The sequence below is a fragment of the Trichechus manatus genome, unplaced genomic scaffold (assembly GCF_000243295.1).
Source record: "Trichechus manatus latirostris isolate Lorelei unplaced genomic scaffold, TriManLat1.0 scaffold00029, whole genome shotgun sequence".
Taxonomy (NCBI): Eukaryota; Metazoa; Chordata; class Mammalia; order Sirenia; family Trichechidae; genus Trichechus; species Trichechus manatus.
Window position 1 is genome coordinate 21,021,296 of NW_004443965.1, and position 20,997 is coordinate 21,042,292.

The 20,997-nt window shown below is 33.9% G+C and overlaps 1 protein-coding gene across 8 annotated transcripts in view; it reads right to left on the reverse strand.

The window, feature by feature from the left end:
- Nucleotides 1–20,997, reverse strand: part of KIF2A (kinesin family member 2A) — an 80,025-nt gene that overhangs the window by 5,229 nt on the left and 53,799 nt on the right. For 7 of the 8 annotated variants that reach the window (XM_004374558.1, XM_004374557.1, XM_023729620.1 and 4 more), the window contains 12 exons: nucleotides 20,366–20,461; nucleotides 18,333–18,387; nucleotides 17,772–17,934; nucleotides 15,649–15,739; nucleotides 15,445–15,508; nucleotides 14,771–14,862; nucleotides 14,419–14,561; nucleotides 13,897–14,101; nucleotides 13,085–13,195; nucleotides 11,967–12,034; nucleotides 6,554–6,704; nucleotides 1,865–1,966 (listed from right to left, as the gene is read on the reverse strand). In XM_004374558.1, the coding sequence (XP_004374615.1) occupies nucleotides 1,865–1,966; nucleotides 6,554–6,704; nucleotides 11,967–12,034; nucleotides 13,085–13,195; nucleotides 13,897–14,101; nucleotides 14,419–14,561; nucleotides 14,771–14,862; nucleotides 15,445–15,508; nucleotides 15,649–15,739; nucleotides 17,772–17,934; nucleotides 18,333–18,387; nucleotides 20,366–20,461 (1,341 nt within the window). Of the gene's footprint in view, nucleotides 1–1,864; nucleotides 1,967–6,553; nucleotides 6,705–7,613; nucleotides 7,728–11,966; nucleotides 12,035–13,084; nucleotides 13,196–13,896; nucleotides 14,102–14,418; nucleotides 14,562–14,770; nucleotides 14,863–15,444; nucleotides 15,509–15,648; nucleotides 15,740–17,771; nucleotides 17,935–18,332; nucleotides 18,388–20,365; nucleotides 20,462–20,997 lie in introns of all 8 variants that reach the window. The other variant, XM_004374556.2, reaches the window with a different exon arrangement.

Below are 20,997 nucleotides of genomic sequence, written 5' to 3' on the forward strand. Positions count from 1 at the left end.
TGTGGGGTTGTTAACCAATGTCATAAAACAACATGTGTACTACTGTTTCATGAGAAACTATTTGTTCTGTAAGCCTTCACCTGAAGTACAATAAAATATAAAAAAAAAACAAAAACTATGTATCATCAGGCAGAAGTGGTTAACCTACGTATAGGTGTCTACGTATATATATACTAGAACACATACACACACAATTTTTTTTCTTATCCTTCAGCTATGCGCTTTATTTTTTAAAAAAAACCCTATTTTGAGAAATAACAGATTCTAGTATGGAGTAACAATACCTGGAATTGTTAAAAGAATACTAAATTGAGAGAACACCCAGTTCTGCCAAGCAACAACTATGAGACTTGTCTTTTTGTGACTTAATCTCAACACTTAGGCCTCTAAACAGATTTTCATAACAAGGACTTGACTAAAACTCTGACAGTTTTAATGAATGTACATCCTATTAAGGAACAGTGTTCTCATATATTTGAGTGGTTCGTACAGGTAACTGAATGATCTAGAGCTGAGGCACCTTAATATTTGTTTATAGATAAAGATTTCTTCAGCATCAGAGAAGGAATACAGTTCAGTAAGGGAGAATGAGTTATTGTTTATTTTTTTTCTCAGAAAGGATCCGTACTACAGGAAGTCATAAATATCCCTCTCCAGGATATTTTCTTTTTAAAAAAGGGGGAATAAAGGAGGATTGTACAGTAAAAGTGCTTTTAACAGATGAAACACAATGGGATAAACAGTAAGGAGTTACTACATGCAGGGACATAACACCCCTCACTCAATCTGTCACTGACAGCTCAGTCACAGCAATAATTCTCCATCTCCTGAAGCAGTCTTCTTTTTTTGCAAAGAATGACATTTCTTCAACTGCTAATACCCTTTAGAAGAGTCTTTTTTCTTACTGGTGTCAAATAAACTGGCCTAACATGAAGAAAGGACTAGTGGTGGGCAGAAGTTCAATAGTTTTTTAAAAATGAACAACTGATGAAAACAAAGGGGGGAAAGAATGGTAAATTAAGTTGACCTTTTCACCATCGTGCAAAGAAAGGTTTTTTGTAGCCATCATGCATTTTATTCCAAACGTGTCATGTCATATGCCTTATACACATATTCACACATGCAAGGTGTGGAACCCCCTTAGAATAAACAATTCGGCCTTTGGTCCCAGTTCCTGAGAATGTGACTGCACCTGAGGCCAATGAGAGGAGGATAACCAGACCAAGAGGGACCAATGCTGACTCAGCCTCAGGAGGCACGATATAATCTACCATGGCTTACGTGGTGAGGCCAATAAAGCCCCTGGCAGACAGAGGCTCAACTGAGCTTACTGGGTGGTGACAGCAAGCATCTGACGTTGGGAGGGTAAGTGTGCCCCCTGGAGGACATGGAAGCTCTGTGCTGAGATCCCTCCCAAACCTTGCCCCATGTGTTTGTATCCTTTTTTCTGCTAGATTAAAGATAGCTCCTTTCCCTGGAGTTTGTGAGCTGTTCCAATAGATTATCAGACACAAGAAGCAGCAGCAGCACTGCCCGCTGCCCTAGCCCAGGGTTAATAAAGATGAGACAGAAAGGGCTGCATGGAGCAGCTGACATCTGAACTGACCAGGAAAAGGAAGCTGAGATTTCCACAGGATGTAGCTGGCATGTGGAATGGGATTTATCATGCACCACACACTTCAGAGGGATGATCTCAGCCTCCCTAGATTAACCCCCAGCGAGCAGGGTTAGCTAAAGAAAACCTTGACTGACAACGCAATGCACATAAACAAGTATTTTTTAGAATAGCAGGATATTCAAAGAATTCTGAAAACCTTAATTTATTTAAAGAAACATTTTGACGACAGGTACTGTCTTACTTTACCTGGAACACTGCCCTGTGATCTTCTACAACTTGTTCTTCCATTTCCACCATTTGTGAGACAGCTTCATGGAAAGTAAACAATTGTGGAGAAACCTCTTCTTCCTTAAAATAAACATAGTTTAAAAAAATATAAAGTTTGCATTTTAAATGTTATAAAGGTAGTTTTTCAATGTCATTTGCAAAAATGTCAGCTAGACTTTGAGAAAGTTTAAATGGTAAAGACTACTAAAATATACATGAAAGGCAAATCCACAATTTCTTTCTATAGGTCAAAAATATTTAATGTAACAATAAGATAATGAAAATTTAAGCGTATTAAGTAAGAAACAATAAACTCCTGGCTTTACTGCAGAATTACACTAAAAAGGTAATCTCTTTTGGAATAGTGCAACTTTTCAAAAATATATTTATTGCCAGCTACAATTATACTGCAACATTCCCTCAGTATTGTTTACTTTTGAAAAAGGGATTGTCATTGTTTTAGCTATACTTTATTCTCAACCTTAAAATTAACTAGCATTTTTATATATAAATTTTTTTTCACCAGGAGAGAGAAAAAGATAGTGTTTTCTATGACTATGACGTTCAAATTAATGTTCTGAAGGACTGCTGTTGTTAGGTATGACAGAGCAGACCTGACCCACAGGATTTTCTAGGCTGTAATCCTTAGGGGAACAGATCACCAGCTCCTTCTTTTGCAGAGCTGCTGGGTGGGTTCAAACCACCCACCTTTCAGATAGCAGCCGAGCACTTACCCATTGCACCACCAGGGCTCCTTTCTGAAGGACTACCTCTTACTAAAACATTTTTCAAAACTGGTAGACCCAGACCAGGCCTAATGTGCATGACATCTTTAGACAAATGTTTCAAATATTAACCTCAGTCAAAATACATTATGTATTTGACATTATAATCTTAGATTCTAAACTTGGTTCTTTAACATCTTATGGGAAGAATATTGTCTGAATCTATATAAATTCAACAAATACAATTTAGATAATATAACCATCAGAAAATCCACGAGGAGGAGGAGAAAAATGACAAAACGGGTATACTTTATAGCAAGTGGGAAAAACCAATTAACACAAGCTCTAGCTACTACAGGTGGAGTTTCACCACTTTCTGTTCTAAAATAGTTCTTCAAAAGTGCTGCTTTTACTGGCCCAAAATATATATGACTGTGTGATTTCATGGGTGGTAGGAAGACAGTTGATGATTTTTAATAAAACATTTGATAAAGTCTTGTGAAATCTTAATTTCATAATTGCTCTATACAATTTGCTTATCAGTTTTTATGGATATGTTGACAATTCACAATCTTACTTCATCAACAGAAAACTACACATGTATACAACATATCCACATTTTGATCCTACATTTAGCCAAAATATCGCTGGACTAGCTTTTTTGAGTTTCTTTCCTAACCTCAATGTCTAACGACTGATTTTATTTCCTCAAAATGTGGCTCTAGTGATAAAGACAACCATGCAGAAGAAGTATACGTAAAATTCTTAAATAACATTTGAGTAGGAAAAAATTATTTTTCAAATACATGATTCTAAATATATATATGCATATTGTTGCTAAATTAAACATTATAAGTAAACTTCTAAACTCTTTTACCAATAAGCTACCAAGTTTATCAAGTTGATCAAAGAACTTTTTTATCTTCTCTTCAGGAAAAGCTACCTTTTATCAGGGCATGTAGGCATTCTCTCATATTCTCTCTCTAATAAACACAAGCACTCAACACACTCTTACTCATTTTATCTGCCCAGCTCACCTCCCAATCCTAAGAATGTCTTGTTTCTTCCCTTTCCTTCCAGATATGATGCAAGTTTCTATCACTTCCAGGCGGTCTACTGATAATATTTTTTTCTATACAAATTTCTTCTACTTCTGGAATTCTAAATGCATTTCATTATGCTCTCATTTGTCTACCTATATTAGTTTTATCTCTAGGATGTATCCTAGACTATTTAACCTACTAGTAAGACTTAGTATAATAATGACAATATGTACACATGCCTCCATACGTAACTAAAGGTTAATGGTGAACCATCTTAAGATAGTTCTCTGGGGGTGGCAAAGTTGAAGGAAATCCACTTAAAGCAGAATTCATGATGTTATACTCAAAGCCTCTGGATTAGTTTATGTTACCTAGCCAACCTCTTCATATAAAGTAGCCCTGCAGATGCAAGAATAAAATGGAAAGATGTGCCATGGAGAGTACCTGTCTTGTTATGGTTTTCCACATCTTTGGAAAGCACCATATCTAGATACAATGCAGGGTTTGTTTTAAGAGATTCTAAGAATACAGTAACCTTCAAAATTTTTGGGGCAGGGGGATGGAATCAGGCCAGGATCGCATTTTCAGTTCTTTAACTTCTATGGTTCAAAGTTTAGAATTCTCATTTTAAACCAGGTACTATAGATTGAATTGTGTCCCCTCAAAATATGTGTTGTAAACCCTAACCACCATACCTTGGTTATGATCCCATTTGGGAATGGTGTTTCTTTTTTATGTAAATGAGACGGTATTAGTATAGGGTGTGTCTTAAATCAATGTCTTTTAAGATATAAAAAGAGCAGATTAAACGAGGAAGCACAACTAGGGGAAGATCGATGCCACACCACATCACCAAGAACAAAAGATGCAAAGAGACAAGGACCCTCCCCCAGAGCTAACAGAGAAAGCTGTCACCTAGAGCCAGAACCCTGAGTTCAAACTTCTAGCCTCCTAAACAATGAGAAACTAAACGTGTTTGTTAAAGCCACCCACTTGTGGTATATCTGTTATAGCAGCACTAGATAACTAAGAAGCCAGGTTTTCTCAACTTCAACACTACTGACATTTTGGGCCAGATAATTCTTTATGTATGGTTCTGTTATGTGCACTGTAAGATGTTTAGTTGTATCCCTGGCCTATATCCAGTAGATGCCAGTAGTAATTCTCACATTGTGACAACGAAAAATGTTTCCAGACATTTTGCCTCAGGAGGCCAAATCACCCCTGGTTAAGAACTAATGCTTCAACAACAGACAGTGATTTGGAACAGGGTAACAAAAAGTACAATGTTCATTTATAACTCTAGGATATTTTGGATTTAATATCTGCTAGAAAGTATAAAAGAGCCCTGGTGGTAAAGTGGTTAAAGTGCTCGGCTACTATCCAAAAGGTCAGCAGTTCGAACCCACCAGCCACTCCCAGGGTAAAAGATGTGGCAGCCTGCTTCCATAAAAATTTACAGCCTTGGAAACCCTACAGGGCAGTTCTACTCTGTCCTATAGGGTCGCTATAAGTAGGAATTGACTCAACAGCAATGGGTTTGGGTGGTCAGAGTATAAAAACTGGCTAACAACTAATTGTGAGGTAACCTAGGGATATGCTGACATTAAATATCATGTTTACAAAGAATATTTTATTGCAGGTAGTTTAGTTCACATAAGATTTGGCTGTGGAATAAAAAAGACCCAGTTTTAATCCTAGCTTAAGCACTTACAAATTTGTAGGATCTTTGCCAAGTTATTTAACCTCTTAGAGTATCAGTTTTTTCAGATATAAAGTAGGGATAATGATAGTATCTATCACATAGAGTTATGAGCATTAAATCAGATAACAAGTAAGATGCTTATCAAATACATATGTCACGCAGTAAGCAATTAATAAATGCCACCTTTTATCATGATGGGAAAATTCTTACAACAGGATTCTTAATGGAGAAAAAATGATATAAAATATATAAAAACAAAAACAAACAAAAATCAAACCTGTTGCTGTCGAGTCGATTCTGACTCATAATGACCCTACAGGACAGAGCAGAACTGCCCCATAGGGTTTCCAAGAAGCAGCTGGAGGACTTAAAGTGCCGACTTTTGGTTAGCAGCCGAGCTCTTAACCACTATGCCACCAGGGCTCCGTAAAACTATATAGAGTACATATTTTAAAATAAAGTTAAAAAACTACATATTTAACTTTTACATCACACACAAAGAAAGGATCCTCTCTTCCCCAATATATTAAAAGTAATTATATGAAAGCGTGTTTTGTTGTGCTTTTTTGTTGTTTCTTTATACACTTCTATCATTATACAATTGGCATGTATTGTTTTATTATTTTTTGAGTAATTGGGGGATCAAGTTTTTAAATTATAAATATCACTAAATATTTCAAAATACAGAAAAGCAACCAGATTTAACAAATATTAGTGTTTTACCATGTTTGAGTTTTGATCTTTCTTAAAATAAATTGATATAGTTCATGAATCTTTTAAATACATATGCATGTCTACGGTTCTTTTGTTTTGCTTTGTATGTGATATACTATGTGTATAATTCTTTAACTTGTTCTTTTCCACCAAAATTAAAAAATTCACAAATTTCAGTATCAATATTTAACAAAAAAAAAAAGAAGACAGTTTGGATCAGGACTTAGCAAACTCTTAAAGGGCCAGATAGTAAATATTTTTGGCTTGTAGGCCATATGATCTGTCCCTACTGCTATAGTGATAAAGCAGCCAGACAATATATAAATGAGTATGGCTGTGTTCCAATAAAACTGTTTATAAAAATACAGATAGCTGGCCCACAGGTCAGTTTGCTGATCTGATTTAAATGATAGTTTTCAATTATTAAGTTCCACTACTGATGAAATGAACTAAGATTAGATGTTACAACTATGTCACTCACATTTTGTTCACAAAGAAGTTTTAGATCATCTCTCTGAGGGGAACTCCCCACACCCCACTGTGTCTCTAAGTCATCAATCTGGTTTGGTGGATGGTGCATTACTGGACGAACATCACCAGCAGCAGTTGGATCCACAGTTAATTCTTTCACCCTATAAATATATAAAAGGCATCTGAAATTAATAAAGACTCCCGCAGAAAAACAAGAAATATCAGACTATTCAATATGAAGTCAATTCAATGAACATATTAAGATTGATGATGTCAGCTTTACAGGTCAAGTTTACCTGAAATCTGTGGACATACTAAGGGAATGTTTGGTTATTTATAATTGGAATTTATTTAGGCAACTTTACAATTAGTTTAAATATAATTACTATGCATAATTAAAAATGAGAATTAGCCAGGTAGGCAGATTCAGTATTTTAAGAAAAATAAGAAACAATCGTTGCAATTAAATTATATGAACAGAAAAAATGTTAACCATGTAATTTAGATCAATAAATGGATCATTGCCGAAATCAGAGAATTTAATACCCTTTGCAGATTTTTGGTAGTCATAATGCTCAATTAAAATAGCTACATGTAAAATAATTATATTTCTAATATATAAACGTAATAACGATGTTAAGTTCTATTATTTAACAAATGTTTACCTATTATACTTAAATTTACACATTTGGGAAAGGGTATGCTTTCCATGTCAGGAAGATACTCGTTATTTCCTGGCAGACAAGGAAATTTATAGGATCATGCAAAATAAAGGTAAACTTCATTTTAAAGAAAATTCTTTAATTTTTAGTGATAAATATGCAAAAGTGACATCATCCTTAAAAAATATAAAGGGAAATAGGAAGCCTAAACTCTAAATTAATAGTTAAAAGCAAATAAATTAATACAGTACATAAAAATGCAGATCATGCAGAACCACCACCACCTGCCAAATGAAATGAAAATGAAAAATAAAATGGCTCAGGACAAAAGAAGTGAAATGTTTCACACATAGTACAATTCAAAAGAAATTATTAGAATAAACATCTTATATATACAATGAAGTAGACCTGGTAATTGAAGGAGAAAAGTCGTCATACTCATAAGAAGGAGAGAGATCAGGGCGACTGCCACTACCCTGTGAGAAGGGAATGTCTGATGGACTAATTCCAAACTCCTTTACTCTGCAGCACCAGAACAGCAACAAATTAAAAGAAAACGCTCTTGTAAAAACAGCAATGTACAATACATTTAAAGTTTTCATTTAGTATTCATTTAAATTTGTTTAGAAAAGGAAATCAATACCATTGTGACTCAAGATATGTAGATTATTGATCCCTTGGCTCTGTAGTCCTAAACCCTTCCTTTCTGGCATATTTTCCCCTCTTCTCATAATCCTACCTGGAAGTTTAACTTGGCCATCACCTAAATTTGAAATGTCCCTTATATTTATTACATGACCATTCAATCTAATTTCCTCCTGCACTCAATACCATGAATAATATTATTAGCATTGTATGTCCTCAAGACTCTTGCCGTCTCTCAAACAGGACCTAAGAGAATTAAGTCCCAATGTCTCAAAGGCATCCATTGTTTGTAATTAATTAACTTCTCTCCTATACATCTGGAATGGTATCAACTATGAAAAGCATCCTGAAGAGAACTGAGAAAACTGTCAGTTACTTAAATAATTTTGCATTTGGTGATTTAGATGAAGAACTCTGATTAAGAAAGATGCCTAAGGCTTTAGCTATAAAATTTAAATTGCTTTTGCTAACATCTCTAATTGTTTTACTTAGCCAAATTATGGCTTTTCTGTCCCCATCTTTGTGATTCCCCATGTTGCTTTTTGGGCCAACCCCATTTCACAACAGTAGGTAACATTTATCTAGTACTTCCTATGTGTCAGGTATTATGACTAGCAATTTTTAGGCATTATATTATTTAATCCTTACAAAAACCTTGTGATATTATAATCTCCATTTTATAGATGAGAAAACTAGCTCGGAGAAATAGTCTATCTTAACTAAGTTCATTCCATGAGAATATGGCAGGACCTGACAATCAAATCTAGCTATGAGTACAAACCTCATGCTATTTAACCACTTCAATATACTAACCATATTGTTTTTCTCATCACTTCTCTCCGGTTGAACTATAAGAAATTCCTATTTTTGTAAGTCAAAAATAGTCAAATATCAATACTTTCACACAGTTCAAACTAATATATTTTTTCTACTTATAATCTTTCTTTGACCTATTGGTAGTATTTACTGTCAAAGGCTCAATACTAGATTCATCTGCCATTCATTTTTTATAATCATTTTGTAAAACTTCTTTATGAAACATCCAAATCTAAATTTCTCAATGATGACTTAACTCTTTTTACTCCCAATCGCATTTCTTATCTGCTTCAGAATCTCCTAATTTAGACACTCTGTTAGTTCCTATTTACGTATTTTTCCTCTATTCAAAACCCTCTTGCTCAAGAATATATACAAGAATTACTCGGCCCTATAGGACACAGTAAAACTGCCCCATAGAATTTCCAAGGAGCGCCTGGTGGATCTGAACTACCGACGCTTTGGTTAGCAGCTGTAGCACTTAACCACTACGCCACCAGGGTTTCCCATACAAGAATCAGAGTCCTCAAATATGCCCCTTAAAAAAAACTCTTAATTATTCTTTTACCCAAGATCCAATCATTCTAACCTTCATTACCCAAAAATTGTACCCTCTGATTCAGGATAAAAACCTATCCATTGCCATTAAGTCTATTCCAACTCATAATGACCCTACAAGGACAGAGTAGAACTGCCCCACAGTTTCCAAGGAGTGGCTGGTGGATTTGAACTGCCGACCTTTTGGTTAGCAGCCGAGTACTTAACCACTATGCCATCGGGGAGCCTCTCATTCAGGATAGAGGCTACTATTTGATTTTAATACATATTGGACTTGCTTTTGCCTAGAGACAAACCACTCCTTCACTCCGAAAGTTTCCTTCACTATTCGCCTCTAAAATATCTCAATTTTGTCATCTGATTGCAAATGGACTTGTCACTTTATTAAAATCAATGTGTATTACTATAAATAATCCCTCAACTACCACAAACCACTTCCAAAGTATATGATTTTAAGAATTCAAAAGAATACTGTTTTCACATCTAAATTTTTAAAACAGAATTGCTCACTAAACTAAAAATAGGAAAAATTACTAATATACTTAATATATTCCAGGTACTGTGCTAAACATTTTACAGAGATCATCTTTTATCCTTAAAACAATCCTTTAAGATGGACATGATTCTTAATCTTCCAATTTTAAAGGTCAGGAAACTGAAGCACAGAGAAGTTGAAGAATCTTCCTTAGACCTTGTTTCCACTAAGGGGTGAAGCAAGTATTAAAATGTATTTTGACTTGGTAACTAAAACTCTTCAATCACTATGCTAAGTATTAAAAAACAAACAATTTTAAACACTCGAGATATAACCAATTTCCTAAAAAATGTGTAAACCACCACTACCTCAAAATGCACATCCAAAATAAATGTTTATCCATTTCCACGATCAGATAATCAATAAAGCTTAATTTTTAAATAAATTTGATGCATTTGGGTATGTTATTCAGGATTTTTATTAAAACAGAAGAAAATTTTGACCAGTTTTCTACGTCTGCTATGGTCTACATAAGGGAAGATAGATTTAATATTAAAGAGGCACAAATTCTGCTTGACTGTTTTTAAAAAAGTAAGACACAATTATTTGTTTACAACATGTCAAGATGGTACTATACTAAACTGCTTATCTCTTCCATGACAATTTTGGAAGTTTTGTGTAGATATAAGCATTTTAAATTAATGATAAAATACAACATATCCAAAAGTCAATTAAAAGTAATACAATAAAGATTTGCAGCTATGAGATCATAATTCAAAGTTTAAAAAGGATTAAACTTAAAAAATAATTAAAATTCTATTACATTTTTAAAAAAACTAATGGATTTTTACAAAATGTCAACAGGTTTATACTTTCCAACAGTTTTTACTATTATTAAAAAAAACATTTTCAGGACTATGACTACCACAGCCTCCACCAGACTGAGTCCAGCACAACTAGATGGTGCTCAGCTACCACCACCGACTGCTCTGACAGGGATCACAACAGAGGTTCCCAGATAGAGCTGAGGAAAAATGTAGAACAAAATTCAAACTCACAACAACAACAAAAGACCAGACTTACTGGTCTGGCAGAGACTGGAGAAATCTTGAGAGAATGGCCCCCAGACACCGTTATAGCTCAGTCGTGAAGACACTCCTGAGGTTCACCCTTCAGTCAAAGATTAGACAGGCCCACAAAACAAAAGGAGACTAAATGGGTACACCAGCCCAGGGGCAAGGACGAGAAGGCAGGAGGGGACAGGAAAGCTGGTAACGGGGAACCCAAGGTTGAGAAGGGGAGAGTGTTGACATGTCATGGGGTTGGCAACCAACGTCACAAAATAGTATGTATTAATTGTTTAATGAGAAACTAGTTTGCTCTGTAAACCTTCATCTAAAGTACAATTTAAAAAAATTAAAAAAAAAACAAAAACAGTTGAAACAAAAGCAAAACACAGAAGAATAAACGGTGTGATTCCATTTATGTAAAGTTCAAATGCAGCTACATGATGTTGCTCAGGGATGCATTTGTAGGTAGTAAAATTATTTTTAAAAATAGAAAAATTATTTCATATAAGTCAGGATTAGTAGTTACCCTCAGGACAGGAAATGATAGATTTGAGCACGTTATTCATGATGTGTAAAAGGACACACAAATGTTCAGGAAGGGACATACAGGAGACCTTCTGGAGGCAGGCAATGTTCTATTTCCTGATCTGGTGACTGGAGTTTTCACTTTGTAAGTATTCACTAAGTTGTTCATTAACGTCTTGGGTACTATTCTGTATACATATGTATTTCACATTTTGGGACAAGGTTAAAAATAAAATTTCCACAATGATTAAAAGAAATAGGACAAACACTTGTGTTCAGTAAAATTAAGAGAATCTCCATGCTAGAAAAGGATTACAAAAAGAAATTTTATCTCTAAGTTCAAGTGACAAATGTACTCAGTCTCAATAGGAAAATTTACGATTTAAACGTAATACAATATTATGAAATATAACTTTGTGAAATGAAAATAATATCATTTTCTAGGATAGAAAGACTAATCCTACTGAAGATACCAATTCTTCCCCAAATTACATAATATATTCCAAACATTTTCAGAACTTGACAAAATAATTCTAAATATCATCTTAAAGAGTAACACACAAAAAACCTTTTGGAAAATTAAAAGAACAATGCAGTGAGATTTGCCTTATCACATATTAAATCATATTCTATTTGCTTCAAAATTTCAAAATGGAGAACCATCTCTCATACCTATTTGCGTATCTTAACGTATTAAGAGTATTTTCACAGGATGCCATTCCTGGAGAGATTGTGGCAATCTATGGGAAAAAATACAAAGGTAAAGAAAATGTTATAAATGATCAAAACAAAAACACTGACATATAGTTCATTTAGGTCTAATCTTAACACTGATATCTAAAAATAAAGACTAATGATAACCGAACTTCAAGATAATTCGCTATCTCCTAGTCATGATTAGGTAATAATTATAAACTTCGGTTAAAATATAAACAACTCTCTGAAAGCACCAGAAAATGAGCAAATTCTGGCAGAAAATGGAGGAGGTCAACACCTAGAAAAAGGCAAAAGTATAGATTGCACGGCTCCCGCCTCCTCTTTTTTTTTTTTTTTTTTTGGCAGCTTTTTAACCTGATGGCAAACTTGACAACAAAAACTTGATTAGAAACTTGCAGTAGTACTGGTGAGGAAACCAAAGGACAGAGTTGAGGAGAAAGGGGAGAGGAGCCAACTACAGCAGCTGAAGGTGAAGGGAAAAGTCCAGAAAGGAAAGAACAGCAAATGGGGAAACTCAAATTCTCCGTATCAACTATTAACTGCCCAAATCTCCAGCAGACCCCCAAACTAGGTATGCGCAGAACTCCAAACAACATAGCTAAGTCTACAGAAACTAAACAGAGATTTTAATTTCAGTTGTTTACTACTGCAGAAGAAATAAAATAAGAGTTTGAAATAAGTTTAGCTAAGTTAACTGCCATTTAAAACAAAACAAAAAAATCAATAATCTTCACAAGAACACAACAGAATCCAGTGTCTCTGTAAGGTAATCATTAATAATGTCCAAAATTTCTAGACATACACAGAAAAAGGAAAGTGTGAGCCATACTCAAGAAAAAAGGCAATCAATGGTGACCAAGCCTCGAGAAAACCCAGATGTTGGAACTAGCTGAAGGCATTATAACTGTAATATAATCCTCTCTATCACACTGACAGGGAACTCATCTTAAGTATCACTGTATATCTTACAATGGAAGATTCAATGTTTGTCAATATATGTTGTAAGTTTCCCACAAATACTGTATATGGTTATTTCCTTGCGACAAAACAAAACAAAACCAAAAATAACTTACCATGCAAGTGCGGGAGTTTTCACCTATGAATGAATCTCTTAACACCTGAGTGAGTTTACTTGCTCGGAAAGGAGTGTGAGGTTTATTTCTACCTAAGGCTCTGATGCACTCCTGAAAATGAAGAAAGCAAGTCTCACAGATTAGACTTTTTATACAGAGTAATCTTAATTAACGTATTTTTAAAGGTCTCTCTGATCAGCTCTGAAAATTCTACTAACAGCTTTACAGCATATTAAAGATGTTCCCATAAACCCTAATTTAAGAAAATGCAAAACAAAACAACAACAACAAAAAACCTAGCTCATTATTCCAAAAGATGCTTGTGCTTAGTATTTAGAAGTGACAGGCAATGACTAAAATCTTAAGCTTTTAAAGCGGCAAACCAAAAGAAAAAGCATGAAATACTTTACTGTAGTTCTTTCAACCTTTGGTTTTCTACTCAAGAAAGAAATGTAATAGCCTGGCCCAACTTTTTGAAAGCTATTCCACATTTTTTCTAAGAAATTATTTCTTAGCTCAGTTCTGTGGTTCCTTGCCTTCCTTAATCAGAAAGTATGACTAATTAAGGACCTTTGGAATCTCCCTCAGTAGCCAACCCACTTATTCCTCATCTACTGTAATCTGAACTGAATGAATAATGTGTGCAAAGAAAAATACTGGGTACAATATAAATCTATAACTAAATATAAACAACTAAATTTTGATAACCTCTCTTACATACTGGACAAAACAAATATTCTCATTTTGTGGCTGAGTAAACAATATTACAGTAAAAGACAAAGATCTTTCACAATAAAATATGTTTTATTTACCTTGAGCGCTAAAAGGCTTTTATTAATTTCAGCACCTTCAAGCCTAGTTTGCCTGTCTGCACTCGAAGTATCAGCTCCTCTTTCATTTCCAGCCAAATCAATGAGAGAAAATTTGCCATGTAGTTTTCCTTTCCTTCTAAGAATAATCTGAAACACCGCATGGCTCCGAGATGAATGCGCATTTGCCGACGTCTGACCGGATGTTCTACAATGTGATTAAGGAAATTTTGATATATAACAATTTCAATGTACATATTCAAATCGTGGTATTTTCATTAAAAAAAAAAAAAAAAGTTCTCATCGAGATACAAAACAAACATTTTGAGTTAACAATACTTTAAATTTGTATATAATAGATGTTACTCAAACATTACATGTAATAACACAAGTTTTTATGAACAAAGATTTTTACTTCCAAGGTACACTGACTAACACCTTCATTTTGTTGTTATGCTGTATCAAATATGTAAAACTGATTAGGAAATTAAGTTTCCCTTACTTACTTAAAATGAGAAAATTTACCTGCAACTGTTGCCTATGTCAATGAGTTTCAGTACATCTTCAACACATTTGACTTCCCGTTCCTGTAATCCCACCACTTGAACCTGCTGTTTTCCATCTTCTAGCACTCTTAATTTCGTCTTCCTGTTTAGCAAGTCAAACACCTACAAAAAACCATGTTTAAATTAGAACACTAGTTTTTCAAAAAGAAGAATCAGTTCTAAGAAATGAGTCAAAGTCTGAAAATTTCAAAGCATTATCAGAGTAGAAATAACACTCAACATTAAAGCTGAAAAGTTTTAAAGGACATTTAAAAAAATCTCGTAACAAATTTTAACATAATATTCCAGTACACATAAAAAATTTAACTTACCTTTCCACTATAAATTTCAAAAAAGGTTGCATATACTTGAAGTTCTAATTTCTTATAGTTTGGCTTCTTCAGCATTAAAAAGACATCTCGAGCTATCAAGAATTTCATATACAGAAAATTGTTAAGATATAATAAATATTATCTTTTAAAAGCAATTCACATTTCCTCTTTTTAGATGAATAAGTTTATCAATGTCTAGAATGAAAATATCAATAATAAAAATAAAGACTAAAGTTAATGTTAATTCTAAAACAACAGTAGTAATAGTTTTTTTGTTTTTGTTTACATTTAAGGTCTAGATGCTACTTCTTTCATATTCAAAAAAAGCATGCTACTACCTATCCTTCTAAATAGCATAAAATTATAGCTGGTCATAATAAGGTTACTCTTGTAACCATACAAAACCAAAACTTTTCACAATTCAACTGTTCAACAATAAATACTCGATGTGCCACAGACTACACTGTCACAAATATAATCACAATTTCTGTCTCCAAAAGCTTTATCTCATAGTTCTTTTCAAGTAATCTGATAACCTGTAATTAATATGACATACAGTAAGTATATTACACTTGCCCTTAAAATCCCAGACAATATTTCCAAAAGTCCTATTTCAAAGAGACCTGAATAAAATCCAGTAAGAATACTGCAAACTATATGTAAAAACAAGTTACCTGCTAATGCATAAATCCCTTTGGAACAATCCTGATTCTTTCCTGAAAAGTCACCACCCATAGTCTATATGTTAAAAAGAAAATAAAGAAAGAATAATAGCTGTTATTCAAGAAAAAATCTTAAGAATTGAGGTCTTAGAATTAAGTTAAAAGAAAAATAAACTGTAGCTTCATACCAGGAAGTAACTTTAATGAATTACTTACATGGGTTTTTCCACTTCCAGTTTGCCCATAAGCAAAGCATGTAGCCATTCCTCTTTCGAATATAGTTTCCACCAGTGGTCTAGCTGTAAACCTTAAAATTAAATGCATCTGTCAGAGTTTGCTGGCAATATTTAAGTTAAACAAATAGCAACACTAATACCAAGTCTTACAAGCCACAACTGAAGCCAATAATTTGTGGAAAATCTTAATTAACCATATCCCAGAATTGTTTAAAGCATATTTAAATCATAATTTCAAGCAATAATTCCAAAACAATGGTTAACAATGGTAATGAACAAAATAAAAACTAGTATTAACTGAGTTAAGACTTATATAGAGGAAAAGTAGGAAAAGTTTTAAAATAGAATAATAAAAAACAGTAATATTAGCAAGACAAGATATATATGATGAAACCAATATCCCCTCATCCAAAAAAAAAAAAAAAGGATCCATTACAATTTTAATCAAAACAGAATCAAGAGTGATAATTTGAATAGAGAAAAGCTAATGGGGAAAAAAAACCTGCAAAAATGTTATCTCTTTGCTGTTTAAGTAGAGAAAAATGATTAAGATTTGCTTCAATGTGGACAAGTAATTTATATTTATAGGAAAAGAATATAAATTACGTTTATAAGACTGAGTTCTGAGCTGATAATCTTGACTCAGAAGAAGGATCACAAAATACCATGGCTGCATGAATTATTTTTCAACCATGTTGCTATAATCCATTGATACAGTTAAAAAAGGTGGGGGGGGGACAACAAATACTTTCTCATTGAGCAGAGCACTAAAAAGTATGATAGAAGACAAATCTATTTTTTATACAGGCTTTAACATAATGTCTAACTGGAACACTTTATATAGCTCTGCTGATTTTTTAAGGATAAGGCAAAACTAAAGAATATAGAAAAAAAGGAGCAGAAGAAAGTTCTGATTAAACAGAATCAGAAATGAGTCTGCATCTGCAGGGTGATTAGACAAAAAAATGTGTAACTTCTCAATCCAAAAAAGTTAAGGATAAGAGATAAGGGGTAAGATTAATACTGGCATACATATAGGGCAAGACAATGTTTACTAAATCTAGCAAGTAGACAAGATATATCTTTATAATTATTTCTTGAAAATGATTATAGAAGTCAAACAAGTATTTTATGAGGCAGGAGTGAAAGCAGAGGAGAGAGTGAGGGAGAAGAGAAGACTGTTCTCAGAAAGCTAAGAAATATTATTCAATTTAAAATTATAATTCCCTTTTTAAACACATTCTTCACAAAATTTCTAGTATTTCATAAGTTAACTTTGTTCTCTTTCCTTACAACTGAACTCTCGGTTTACTAGCTTAAAACCAGTGAAGTTGGTCTCAACAGTTTCATTTTTAACACCTTCAATTCTTTAATTTTCTTACGTCCAGTCATTTTTATATAATAAAAGGGCAACAAAACAGAGGACTGAAGTAACCGCAAAGGTATCTCTATACAGACTAAGATAGCAATGATGTTAAAGTTAACTGTTATAATAATAGAAATGAATGTCTGATAACTGATGCATGAACATCTATATTTGGCATAAAAATTTGGGATATCAATGTGTAATATATGCAAGTTTGAACTGTTTATTAATTGACTATATGAACATGTAAGAATTTCATGTACTAAAACTACCCCAAACCTTTCAAGTGATAAAAATTAGGAAGATACAAATAGATTTACAGAACTTTTTACTTGATGTAGTGATATATTTTATCAAGTATTTTCAAATTTCTTAAACAGTACAAAGAATAAAGAGTGAAAAATAAAAGTCCTTCTCATCATACCTCATTCCCTAAGTTTAACAGAAATGTTAACATTTTCAAGATACGGAAATTTCTTATTCATAAATATGGCATGTATGCATATGTGTATAATATGTATAATAAATTAATTAGTAATGAAAACTATACATTTTGGGAGCACTAAAAAGAACAAGTCTTAATATTCATTATAGCATTTATTATATTTTCTTGTTTAAACTCAATGAAAAAGAGTATTATACCTCTGGAGAGATATGCTGAGATCAATGTAAATTTTATGGTAGTGATAAATGCAAGGCATAAGAATGAAGTTCTGATTCAAAAGGAATTTACCTACCTGTAAACCATTTCATTAGGCGCTGAGTCATCAAAGGCATAATCAAAACGAAATGTTTGGTTTTCCAGGTACCTTGTTAAATCTACTTTTTGTTTTGGTTCATGTACCATCACAACATCTTTACTAGGGATTGTGATTACATCAAGATCTTTCATTTGCGTTTCTAAAAGAATAAATGAAAATCAATGTCCAGTAATTTCCACAGCATTTGAATTAATGTACAAAAATAATTTAAGTAGTACGAATTTAGATAAAAGTAATCAGTTTTTAAACATAAAGATATGCCATAGATATGCCATTCAGTAAGACAAAACGTTTCAATAACAAAGTTGGGGGGGAGGGAATCAAGATTTCTGTGAAGCTAGAACCAAGAGCGGCAATGACTCAAAGTAATAACAAATCAATAAATGTAGCCACAGAAATCTACTTAATGGACATGTACAAATGAAAGAAAATGATTCATATTTAACTCTTTCAAACCAACGTAATTTATGGAATTATCAAAATACATTACAAATAAGATAAAACTAATCTTTCATTAGAGCTCATTAAGCATCATACCTTTTTTATTGAGTGGTCGTTTCCTTACACAAACACATATTCTGTGTTCATCAATCTATGAAAAATATTTTAGTGATTATCAGTGGTTAAGTAAAACATCGAAGTCAATTATGTAATATTTCCTCCAGAGGTTTTAGAAATTTATGTGTAGCATAAATATGATAAGCAAACTTAAAAAACAAATTAGCTCACACAAATTATAATGGTTATCACACATAATTATTTCCAAAAATCTGAGCGCAACAGACACTTGCTTATTTTGTTATTTGGTAAGCCATCACCTTAGAAAATAACTTTATAGAGGGTCTGGTACTACTGTTGTTCTTAGTAGCATTAGGTTCATGTTTAAGAAGCTATCTTATTCATTTCAATGAATAATTAGTGTATACAACTTGTATACAGCACTTGGTTGTACTGTATACAACAAAAGTAAAAATTTCTACAAGTAGTATATTTTCAGGTTCAATGGTAGGGAAAGTTGTTGGCAAAGATAACCATAGGCCAAGAAACATAATTCCCAAAAGACTGCTGAGCAAAATAACTTGTACAATTTTATAAATATGCCAATTCCTACACATAAGTATTCTTCATAAGATGTATGTTCTCAGTACTTGTCTCCTTTTAATAAGAATAAATATCATAAAGCAGGGGAAACTATACACTATAGGCCCAATCTAGCCTACTACCTGCTTTTGTAAAGTCTTACTGGAACACATCCACGCCCTTTCATTTATGTATTGTATTGCTGATTTTGCACTACAACGGCAGAGTTGATTAGCTGGAACAGAGATTATATAACCCACGAGACCAAATATATTTACTATTAGGCCCTTTCAGAATTTGCCAATCCCTGTCCTAAACCATCAGTTCACATGCAGTAGGTTAAACACATGGAGGGGTAGCAAGGCCCAAAATATATGGAATACAAGTGTTACAAATAACTCTCTTAAATCCCATATATCTGTCTCACACAAATGTTATTTTGCGTAACCAAAGTTGTTGTTGTTAGGTGCCGTCGAGTCGATTTTGACTCATAGCGACCCCATGTGACATAACAGAACTGCCCCATAGGGTTTTCTTGGCTGTAATCTTTATGGGACCAGATTGCCAGGTTTCTCCTGTAGAGCTTCTGGGTTGGTTCAAATCGCCAAGCTATCAGTTAGCAGCCAAGCACTTCAGCATTTCTGTCACCAGAGCTCCTTGTGTAGCCAATAAACCAAAACCCAAACCCACTACTGTCGAGTCGATTCTGACTCATAGCGACCCCCTAGGGTTTCCAAGGTTGTAAATCTCTACGGAAGCAGACTGCCACATCCTTCTCCGCGGAGCTGCTGGTGGTTTCAAACAGCCGATCTTCTGGTTAGCAGACGATCAGTTTAACCACTGTGCCACCAGGGCTCCTATGTAACCAACACCTTCTGTATATGCTAGGTCAGATGGGTTATTTTTCAAAAGTACCAATTATTCACAAAAGTATTCCCTGTCCAATAAATTCTCCATTCTTCAACAAAGAGGAGTAATGAGATAGTGGAACATTTTGTCAGCCCTCAACAACTATCATTTTAAAAGTAAGGATAACATTTTTTTCATTTATTTTAAAATAACAAATCAATTAATAGAGAGGTTCACTGGAATGATAGTGGGATCTACAGCCCAAAACAAAGAGAAAATAAGCTTGGAACTGAAATCAAGGTGTAAGTGACGATCAGAAAGGAAACCAGGTCTTCTGACAACAACCACTCTTTAACTGTGGCTCTGCCCTTCCAAAGACAGGGAGGCTTTGCTTTGAAAAGGACATCTCTGTGGAGAGCATGTCTGACATATCAAACGATGGGAGATAAGCATAAATGTAGATGATTTCTTGATTTTCTTCTTAAAATGTGGGGAACAAGCAGCCGTAAGGAGAGGAAAAAAATACACAACTAAATACAGTATAAGTTTAGAGGGTGTCAAACTTATATATACCTAAAATAAAGGCTTTTATTTGCAGTATATAAATTCTAGAGCAATGGTTTACAAACAAAGACTCTTACAGGATCTGCTGTTGTTAATGGTCTGTAATCCAAACTTCCTCTAAAGTCTCTGATCATGCACATAATTTCATAATTTGGGTTTGTAGCATCAACATCCTATAAAAAGACAGAGAGAGTTTATCATTTATCGTAAGTAGAATAATGCTATATGTTGCATTTATATTACATAGTTTGAAAATTAAAATTAATGTTCTTATTAGGTGCCGTCGAGTTAATTTTGACTCACAGGGACCCTATGTGACAGAGCAGAACTGCCCATAGGTTTTCTAGGCTGAAATCTTTATGATAAAACAGCCCTAGTGGCGCAGTGGTTAAGCACTTGGCTGCTAACCAAAAGATCGGTGGTTCAAACCCATTAGCTGCTCCACTCCGCGGGAGAAAGACATGGCAGTCTACTTCTGTAAAGATTACAGCCTTGGAAACCCTATGGAGCAGTTCTGCTCTGTCCTCTAAGGTTGCTGAGTTGGAATTAACTTGACAACAGTGGGTTTGGTTTTGGTTTTTAATCCTTATGAAAGCAGACTGCCAGGGTGTTCTCCCACAGAGCTGCTGGGTGTGTTTGAAAAACACCAACCTTTCGACTGGCAGCTGAGCACTTAACTATTTGCACCACCAAACCAACAAAAAAAAAA